The sequence below is a fragment of the Saccostrea cucullata genome, unplaced genomic scaffold (genome assembly GCF_032062105.1).
Source record: "Saccostrea cucullata isolate Sc308-1 unplaced genomic scaffold, CSIRO_AGI_Scuc_v1 ctg281, whole genome shotgun sequence".
NCBI lineage: Eukaryota > Metazoa > Mollusca > Bivalvia > Ostreida > Ostreidae > Saccostrea > Saccostrea cuccullata.
Window position 1 is genome coordinate 624882 of NW_026926059.1, and position 10828 is coordinate 635709.

Sequence of the window (10828 nt, forward strand, 5' to 3'; positions counted from 1 at the left end):
ATACATATGGACTTGATTAAAAGAAGCAAAAAACCATGACATTGGAGGACGTCACGGAGCAGCGAGTAGCAATAAAATTGTACTTTACATTCCGGAAACTTCTTCTACAAGCTTAAAAAATCCGTATAAACTAGGATCTGTATGAAAAATAATCTATGTATTTGTATTAAATGGAAAATACAATTTTTGAGTGGTGGCGAGTTTGAATCGGACGAAGGATTGTCTGCAAAGAAACAGGTTAAAGTTAAAAATATTGTCGAAAGAGTTAGGAACATCTTTGAACGTGATGTATGCTTCACTGTTGCAGAATTAATGGAGTTACATGGTAAATTAAAGAATTTGAAAACAATGACATGCTTATTCAAGCTATATTTGTACAACTGTTCGCAAACTAGGTGTTATGGATTTTTCAAAATCAATCGTTGTAAAGTTGCTGCATGATGCTCAGGTGACCTATAAGGCCCATGGGCCTCTTGTTTTTATTGAAATCTAAAACATACTAAGTAAAAACAAGCATAAAAGAATGATCAGATGTATGACTTTTAATGGACTCTGTACAAAATGAAATGATAAATGTCTGAATGACTGTCAATCAGTGTCGGCCTTCCTGTACCAGAATCGGGCTCGGAAATCTTCACTACACGTGATAAAGGCAGGGCCAGTGGGGGAGTGTCCAATGTACCTCACGGCTCCATTGTGACCTGTGGTATTCAAAAAACTTTTTTTTGCCAATATGTCTTATTGTCAGTAAGAATAACTGGTAAAAAATAATTACAAGCTGATATCTTGTATTGTAATTTAGGATACACGAACCTAAGGCTAGCAGTCTCTGTCGTTCTGCATTTCTGGAGTCCCAGCAACACAGAGAAGTGGTGTTCTCATCAGGGAAGAAAACTACAAGTACAAACAAAAGAAAATGAAATTGCAATTGTTCTTTGTCATATTTTGATGAGGACAACACATGTACACATCTTGTTTAGTAAATATTTAATAATGATATTGAATATTTGTAACAGAGATAATTTTGTGCCTCTGCTGAGGATCGAACCCGGGAACTCTGGCTTGCCAGTCCAGTGCTCTACCAATTGATCTAAAGGGTTAACCCACTAGCCCAACTTAGTAGGATGCTGTGTATCTTACAATATTACATTGTCCCCCTCCAAAGAATGAGAGGTCCTCATCTCTTTTGGAGTGCCGACACCTGTGGGGCGAAGTTCTAGGGGCTATCACTCTCACCCGCCAGAGAACACCCGAGTCCCAACGTGGGCGCCAAATGTAACAGACAATTTTGTGCCTCTGCTGAGGATCAAACCCGGGACCTTGCCAGTCCAGTGCTCTACCAATTGAGCTAAAGGGTTAACGCACTAGCCCAACTTAGTAGGACGCCATGTATCTTACACTACTACATATTCATTTGCTGCTATGTGAATCTTTATACTAACTATAGTCCTCTGTGTGGTTAAACACAGCCTGTGCCCCGTGCTCCATCTTCCCTGTCATCCCTGCCCCCGTGTACACAATCAGGCACCTGTTGGTGGACAACTCCCATAGTTTGACCAGTGAGTCCTTCCCAGATGACAATATATACTGAAATCAAATGAAACAATGAGTAATGGATACAAAATCAAATATTTGTATATAATACATGTAATTGTGTATTTAATTAAGTAAGTTTGAAATTGTTAAAGAATTTTTACATTTTTTAGCATTTTTTTCTTTTTTTACTATTTAATAATGAAATGTAGCCTGTAAGAATCTGAAATGTATCATTGATTTAGTGTTGGTTGATAGATTCTGATGAATTTTCTGCAGTCCTGACATTTGACCCCTGCTGACCTTTGAGTTCCTGGAGAAGGTGACAGAACACACTTCCTCCCCATCGTGAGCTTTTTTAAATGTGCTGATCACCAAGTTACTGACTCCATCCCAAACTTTTATATCACCATCTAAGGAACCTGTGGCATACAAATTGGCATTGGGACTCCATTTAACCTAAAATTAGAATAATGTCTTAGTTTTTTTCAGAGAAATTTTTTAATTTGATGATGATGAAGTGATTTTTAGTTGATCTTATGTTTCTGAATACTACTGTTACAAAACACACACAAACATGTAAGCTAGATGATAAACTATCTACATGCATATTGAAAAAGCAGAAAACTGATTGTACAGCACATGTACAGTGTATGCTGGTACATGTATTTGTCAATTCATTCAATTTCAGATGGCTATACTCACTGTAGTGATAGGTAATGTGTGATGTGTGCTGGGGTTTCTGCCGACAAAGCACTGGAATGTGTTCACATCATACAATCTCACTGCAAAAAACAATTGCAAAACATTATTATTCTTTTTCAATACAAGAAATCTGTGAGCCAATGCTCACTAGTAATACCCCCGCTCTGATGTAAATAAGCACTATCATGTTAAAATACACAAGTTCAATTACAGGCAGATGCACAGAAAATATGAAGTTGATATATAAGATTCATATCAAAATAAATCCCACCATATGGCGTGCCTCAACAAAGAGTGTAATAAAATTTAAAGCATCTGCTGTAAATACTTAATGAGAAATCTGTGACGAAGATTTGTTATATATGAAATGGACAGACGCACAGACAAATAGGAAGTTGATATCGGATTTGAACAAAAATGTATCCCACCATATGGCATGCCTCAGAGAAGATTGTTTTAAAATTTCAAGTATCTGTGATAAGTAGTTGCTTAGAAAACTGCGACGAAATTATATATGTATGAAACGGGCAGATGCACAGACAAACAGGAAGTTGACATCGGATTTGAACAAAAATGAATCACAATGTATGGTGCCTCAGAGAAGATTGTGTTAAAATATCAAGCATCTGCGATGAGTAGTTGCTGAGAAAACTGCGACGAAAATTTGTTCTGTATGAAACGGACAGAGGCACAGACAAACAGGAAGTTGACATCGGATTTGAGCAAAAATGTATCCCACTATATGGCATGCCTCAGAGAAGATTGTGTTAAAATTTCAAGCATCTACGATGAGTAGTTGCTTAGAAAACTGCGACGAAAAATTTGTTTCGGACGGACACACAGACAGACAGACACACAACGGTAAAACAGTTTACCCCACCTCTGTTGATTTTTCCGTGAAATCCTGGCTTACGATTGGTTGAAGTCTGTCACGTGAAGGTGGTGGATTACTTATACCCGGTCAGTTGTAAATCCATACCCGGTCAGTAAATCTATACCCGGTCGATGTATTACGTCACAAACACAAACGTGACGTCATAATAGGCACAGTATAAGCGCAATGAAGCATTTAGCAGAGAAAACCATTTTATAAACTACAGATAAAACGTTAATGTTTCATCGGTGGGGTAAATTCGTTACATAGTCATTTAGTGACAGGGTATGGGATGATACCTGGTTAGTAAATTTCATACCTGACTCGGCTCCGCCTCGCCAGGTATGAAATTTACTAACCAGGTATCATCCCATATCCTGTCACTAAAAGACTATGTAACTAATAATACCCCCCTCTCCTTCGGAGCGGGGGTATAAAAAAAGATTCATTGGAATTTTCAGAGAAAAAAAGAACCTGTATGAAACTAAACAAGAGGCCCAGGGGCCACAGCACTCACCTGAGCACATCAGCTAGGAAAAAACACATATCAGATCAGACCTGAAAGTTAACTTAAGTTGGGGGGGGGGGGGGGCTTGAATTTTAACCCCCAAGGGGATCATAATTTGAACGAACTAGAATCTCCATTACCTGAGGATGATTCCATACAAATATAACTAATCCTGGCTTTGAAGTACTTGAAAAGAAGATTTAAAAAGGTTTCCCTATATATTTCTATGTAAAACTTTGTTCGGCCATTTTGGCCACACCCTTACCCTGTGGTCATGACTTGAACAAACTTGAATCTACACTACCTGAGGATAATTTCACATGAGTTTCATCTTTCCTGTCCCAGTGGTTCTTGAGAAGAAGATTTTTTAAGATTTTTCCTATATTCCTATGTAAAACTTTGATCGGCCATTTTGGCCCCGCCCTACCCCCTGGGGTCATGACTTGAACAAACTTGAATCTACACTACCTGAGGATGATTCCACATGAGTTTCATCTTTCCTGGCCCAGTGGTTCTTGAGAAGAAGATTTTTAAAGATTTTTCCTATATATTCCTATGTAAAACTTTGATCGGCCATTTTGGCCCCGCCCTACCCCCGGGGGTCATGACTTGAACAAATTTGAATCTACACTACCTGAGGATGATTCCACATGAGTTTCATCTTTCCTGGCCCAGTGGTTCTTGAGAAGAAGATTTTTAAAGATCCTATGTAAAACTTTGATCGGCCATTTTGGCCCCGCCCTACCCCCGAGGGTCATGACTTGAACAAACTTCAATCTACACTACCTGAGGATGATTCCACACACGTTTCATCTTTCCTGTCCCAGTGGTTCTTGAGAAGAAGAATTATAAAGATTTTTCCTATATTCCTATGTAAAACTTTGATCGGCCATTTTGGCCCCGCCCTACCCCCGGGGGTCATGACTTGAACAGACTTGAATCTACACTACCTGAGGATGATTCCACATGAGTTTCATCTTTCCTGGCCCAGTGGTTCTTGAGAAGAAGATTTTTAAAGATTTTTCCTATATATATTCCTATGTAAAACTTTGATCGGCCATTTTGGCCCCGCCCTACCCCCGGGGGTCATGACTTGAACAAACTTTAATCTACACTACCTGAGGATGATTCCACATGAGTTTCATCTTTCCTGTCCCAGTGGTTCTTGAGAAAAAGATTTTTTAAAAATGCCAATAATTTTTCTCTAATTCATGATCATCTCCCCTTGGAAAAGGGCGTGGCCCTTCTTTTGAACAAACTTGAATCCCCTTCACCCAAGGATACTTTGAAAAAGTTTGGTTGAAATTGGCCCAGTGGTTCTTGAGAAGAAGATGAAAATGTGAAAAGTTAACGACAACAACGACGACTACGACAGACAACGGACAAATTCTGATCAGAAAAGCTCACTTGAGCCTTCGGCTCAGTGAGCTAAAAAGTAAGTTACATGTGTAGACTTATGATTTGAGTTTTATATATGTATATACCTGTAGGATGGTCTGCTCCCACTAAGATGTAGTCCCCTGATGGATGAAATGACAGAGATCTGATGGCGGCCGCTTCCTGTATACTTTTGTAAGCTTTCTTAACGGAAGGTTTGGAATACTCAAAGAATCTAACACTGAAGTCTGTGCTGCCAGAGGCCAGTATAGAATGTGTGGGGTGAAAATCTAAACAAGTCACTTCCTGCAAGGATAATGAAGATAGTGGAAAAATTCTATAAATAACAGTCAATCATATATGGACAAATATGCCAAGCTGGTTTTTTATAAATTCAAAATTCTTAGAAATTCATTTAAACCGAGAGAACTATGGTTGATCTATGTCAAACGTTTTTGTTTCTTACATCTACATGGTCGTAAAGCGTTCTGATGACTGGGTGATTTTCCATGGCTTGTTGTGGTGTTTCCATGGCAATAATTTCTGCTGGAGTTGCACTCTTGGCCAACATTCTATCCACATCTAAGATCTGAAATTTATAAAATATGTAAAGCCTGGTATACTTCTTTAATCTTTATAATCTAAAGAACACCAATAGTAAATCTTAAAGATAATGGAAGTCCTTTTACAGCATAAACAGAAATTCAAATAAGGATTCACTTTTGGCATTTTCAGCAATGGTGCTGAGATCACTCAAATTGAATCTTCAATGCTAACAATTTATAATCTATTTGGTATACTCTGTAACAGTTTCTTTAGTTAGCATTCAAAACTTGCTTTTTAAAATATATACTAATTTTTTAGGATAAATTGCTAAATTTGCATCTCGCTAAAATTTCCACTCATACAGTATCATACCAGAACAATTTATAAGTTGCCAATAATGACAGAATTATTTCGTTTGTTATATTGATAAATAACCTTGATGGAGGCATCCTCTGAACCTGTAGCTATGAGTTTCCCGGAGGAGTGGAAGGCCCCCGCTCTACACGGTCCCTTGTGGGCAGTGACATAACAGGTCTCATACAGGGCTCCCTCTGGAGAAATGGACTGGACTAAAATCATAAAATAACTGTATTAATCTCTCTCATTATCTATTTCAACAATAAATATTTTAAATGTTTGTATTTCCTAAACCAATCTAATTAAACTGTGATCAATTTTACTTTATTGTATATCAGACATGCTAGAAATCTTGACTTCATCTGTCATGCACTTGTATGTGTGAATAAATTACCTTCTTTCATTAAATGGAAGACAATGTAAAATCATTATATGATGAATCAGTCATTGCAATTACTGAAATATTACCATCTGTTTCATACTCCAAGTCAATTCCTGAACCAGGAGCAATATTCTGTTCCCCTATTTTCTTATTTCCAGAAAGCTCTGAAACAAAAATAGAGAGAATCTTACACAAAGCATATTTAATTTCATGCTGAATATAGTAATTTTTTTATTCAATAATAATGTGAGCTACTACAGAGTACTATCATTTAACTACTGAATAAAGGGTAAATCCATCTTTATGGTTTAAGGTAAAAGTACTTCCTTATTCCCTAGTTATGTCCCATGATCCCCAAAATCAGCAGGATTTTGATAACATTTCTTTGAATCTCTAATGTAATGATGATACCATTTTCTCTTTTTAGCAGTTCAGAGAGTGTCTTTCAAGGAAATAAAAAAAAATCTTTGCACTTACCCTCTTCAGCATCTAATCCTAATTTGACAACTTTAAACAATCTGTCTGAAGGGGGACAGGCAGGGTGCGCTTTGACAAGGTTGGAGAGCTGAACCGCTAATTGCTGATGTCCATCATAAAATAACTGACTGTTTAAAGAAAATATTTATTACAATTAACGACATCAACACAGGATTTAAACAGAGAGACACTAAAACATGAATTGCATGGAAATTCTAGAGAGGCCAGAAACCATGACAAACTTGTTCTCCCTATACTTTCCATGCTATCCTTGAATTCCTCATTACATTGTGGGGTTAACAAGAGGCCCATGGACCATATAGGTCACCTGAGCATCATGTAACAACTTTCCAACAATTGAATTTGGCTCTTGTTTCAAACCAGAGGCCATGACATTCCAAATTTTGAAAGAAGCCTTTATACTCTTCTCTACGGCATGGAATAAACTCACTTGATTTGAATTTTCCGCAATCCGCCAATATCAAGGTGTCCATTGAGTGATTTTTCAGAGAATAAGTTGCAACCCAATCAATTTATGTTTTAGCCATCTTTTACATGAAATTCAACTTTTTAAAACTAATTAACTTAAATTCTATGTTTTACCATTGTGACAAAAAACCTTTAATACAACTGCATGCTACTTTCAACAAATAAAAGGGATAGCTGTTCAGATTTTTTCCCACATATAACTTTTAATTTTCAATATTATATGTCATAATAGCAAGCGTCGTGAAGCAACGCTCGTAACTGCGAGTTCTAATGACAACGCCAGGGCGAAGAGAAAATTCGGACTACTGCACATTCATTTCATAGAATTTTTTTCTGCAGTAATTTTGACCCACAATGCATCGCTTCGTACACAAGCTTCGTACACAAATGTTAAAGCCACGTTCTCACGAGAATAGCAACAAAAGTTAAAAGAAAAATAAACTTGCCTTGATTTAATGAATATATCTGATTATTGCAGAAAAATATTCATAAACTGATTGAAATCAGACCTGTTCAGGCTTCGGTTTGGTAAAGCAACATGCAAACGACGTCATGTGATGTCAGAGTCTTCTACGCACTGAACGTCACGTGCGGTTTAACGAGTACGATCTAAATGAAAACTGGATAAGTATCTGCGCTCGCCCTAACGGTCGCGCCGTCAACATATTATAACTCATTTCAAATCCTTTTGGGTCTTCTACAGGTCCAGTACAATCACTAGATTTAGCTACGTAGGTAGAACTACCTACGTAGCTTTATTTACTTACCTCTGGTAGCTTTATTTAGCTATTTCAATGCAACTTTTCAAAGTTTTTCTTTTTATTAAAAAGAGACAAAAAGTCGCAATTAAATGACTATTAATATTTATACTAGGGAGGTTTTAAAAAACAACCCAAAGCAGAGATAGTTTATACATTGCTGCATTTGGACAATTTAGAGCAAAACATGCAATTCCATTGTTTGGATAACTGTCCTTTCCAGTGGCGGATTTAAGGGGGGGCGCAGCCGGCGCGCGCCCCCCCTAAAATTGTCAAAGTTTGCATAAAACATAGTTTTGTTGAGAAAATGTTTAAAATGTCTACTCGGTAGACCTCATTTTTACCCTCCAAAACCTCTAGAATCCAAGAGCTTCCGGGGGCTTCACCCCCTGGGCCCCCACCAGGGCTTTGCCGTGGACCCACTGGGGGCCTCAAGGCAGCCCCCAGACCCCCTGCCTTAATCTGGCGCCCCCCCTAACTTCAAATCCTGGATCCGCCCCTGCTTTCTATTGTGTGCGGTGAGGCATGGCTGAGTATGATCACTTCACATTGTGCTGAATAATTACCGACCTATTATCATGTTAACCAGTCTAGACGAACTCCAAAAACGGCGTTAACGGAAGTGAGAATTTCAGTCCAGAAAAGACTCCAAAAAACGAGTCCAACGCATGCGCAGTTATATAAAAAACGGTGAAAAATCGTGAAAAGTGGGCTCTTATAAAAAGTGTTTTTGCAAAAAATTGGATTACCTTACAATAATGTAAGTTCTCAGAAATGATTAATAATAAATGGTTTTAGAGAACGTATTTGTTAGAATTTTGATTTCATGTGCAAATAGTTTTTAATTTCAAGTCAAAGTTGACCAACTTTGAGGTTCAGCCAGACATCGTACAAGTAGGATACAAAATACAAATTAAACAGTCGTAATCTTATGAAAACATCTCTGTGGTTAATAATTTGTTTGTAGTGACTAAGTTAGTCATTTAGAACTACTTTTACTGATTTTAGAAGTTTATTTATAAGTAAGGAACGCTGGCGAATTTTCAGTTCGAATTTCCTCTGTTTTTCATGTCTATCGTGTACGAATGAATTTCAGCATGTTTAGATCACCAATGAGCAACTGCATTGTAAATACATCTTACCAATAATTAAAAAAGTACTGAATTGATGATTTTAATCATAAATAAGAGTCGATCAGGTGACAGTTACATGAGAATCCATTCAGTTTCCACATTTCCTCCGAGGCTTTTTTGAAGAAAGTTCACGTTTCAAGTTAGATCAAATACAAAGAAAAATAAACGTTTGGGAATTAAATATGATAAAAGGAAAAAATATGTAAAATTGAAAAATGTAATATATATGTTGTAACTGTGAAACATTGACTGAATTTTTACCTATTTGTAATATTATTTCGTCATATAATCCTGTATGACATCTGAATATTGAGAGCGTTAGTTATCACCATCGCTATATACTAATGTTTTCACATATGAATAGATATAATCATGAAAACATTTTTAGAATTATAATCTATGAGTTTAAGAACTTAAAAAAATCATTCTTTTAAATTACGGTTAAAAAGTCTTCTCAAATCGAACCTGTTAATATCTCTGCTCCGCCGCCAAAATTGTGCGGTTTTTCATTAAAAAAAAAAAAAAAAACGATATATAAGTGTCTTAGAAGTAAAATCTAAGCATCTTTATAGTAGGAATGGCATAAAATTTAAATCAAGGGGACAATAAATTAAGTTAGAAAATTAATTCTTACCGACTTTATTGAATCCCGGTGTCGTACGTATATCCCAAATCACTATTATGCAAGAATACAGAGCGATAAATAAGTCAATAACCACTTAATAATTTAATGGGTACAATTATTTATTCAACAAAAATTGAAATCCAGTCACAGTTTACTAAATACAGCCATTATTCAGTCGTATTTGTGGAGAAAGCGAACGACAATCCATCGTTTGTTCACATCGGAAGCCATTTTGCCGCAATGCATGACGGAGCCAAAGACTTATTTTTTGGAGTTCACGCCGTTTTTGGAGTTCGTCTAGACTGTTAACCAGAACTGGACTTCTTTGTCATTTCATTTCAGGAGTAACTGTTCTAACTGTCATACATAGCCCTAAAACTTTCAGAACTTTGATTGCAATTGCGCAGAAAAAGACATTTCTTCAAGAGTGATTTTTTCATGAATTATTTTCAGATGAGTTTGAAGTTAAAAATGATCACTGCATCAGATTGGGATTTTTGCACATCCTGAGAAAAATGTTTTTTTTTATAGATATAAATTGATCTGGTAGCTAAATAAAGCTACCTCAGGTAGTTAAATAAAGCTAAGTAGGTAAATCAAGCTACGTAGCTAAATCTAGTGATTGTACCAGACCTGTTCTATGGTAAATCGCCTTGCCCTGTACAATTGAAAATATCAAGCTCTTTCCATATTGTTCCATAGACAAAATGATTCCAGTACACATAGAATATATGTACTTTGTGTCTGATAAGCTTTGAAATCATGTAAATGTAACTGTATTTATTACTACATGTAATCCCCCCCCCCTCCTTCCCTCATTTTATAATTGAACCAACGTCTGACATACCTGATCATCAGTCTGTACATTAATTCTCTGTTTTTGACTTCAGAGTCGCCTCCTATTGCACCAATCATGATTGCTCTAGGTTGTAAAATATTACCACTCTGGGCAATATACACAACTCAGATTTGCAAACGCGTTGTTTTCCCGGAAGTAAGTGATTTTCGTCGAAGTCTATTCAGTGTTTAGAAATATCATATTTAGTCTACATCCTTGTGAAGCA

At 36.8% G+C, this 10828-nt stretch overlaps 1 protein-coding gene across 1 annotated transcript; it reads right to left on the reverse strand.

Moving 5' to 3' along the window:
• Positions 1–527: 527 nt before the first annotated feature.
• On the reverse strand, positions 528–10768 carry LOC134270548 (cleavage stimulation factor subunit 1-like). Its single transcript, XM_062752791.1, has 11 exons — positions 10612–10768; positions 6760–6887; positions 6369–6446; positions 5979–6112; positions 5464–5586; positions 5105–5303; positions 2239–2318; positions 1837–1992; positions 1443–1587; positions 814–894; positions 528–701 (listed from the first exon to the last, which is right to left on the reverse strand). The coding sequence occupies exons 1-11, from the start codon at positions 10677–10679 to the stop codon at positions 589–591; spliced, it is 1305 nt and encodes a 434-aa protein (XP_062608775.1). The 5' UTR covers positions 10680–10768; the 3' UTR covers positions 528–588.
• Positions 10769–10828: the final 60 nt, after the last annotated feature.

What these genes read in the sequence shown, in the direction of transcription:
- LOC134270548 (XM_062752791.1), bottom strand. Translation starts at nt 10,679, where the DNA reads ATGATTGGTGCAATAGGAGGCGACTCTGAAGTCAAAAACAGAGAATTA. An exon ending in AGGATTAGATGCTGAAGAGG is followed by an intron (nt 6,447 to 6,759) that starts GTAAGTGCAAAG and finishes TTTTTGTTTCAG; the next exon opens with AGCTTTCTGGAAATAAGAAA. An exon ending in ACAGAGACTGCTAGCCTTAG is followed by an intron (nt 702 to 813) that starts GTTCGTGTATCC and finishes TGAATACCACAG; the next exon opens with GTCACAATGGAGCCGTGAGG.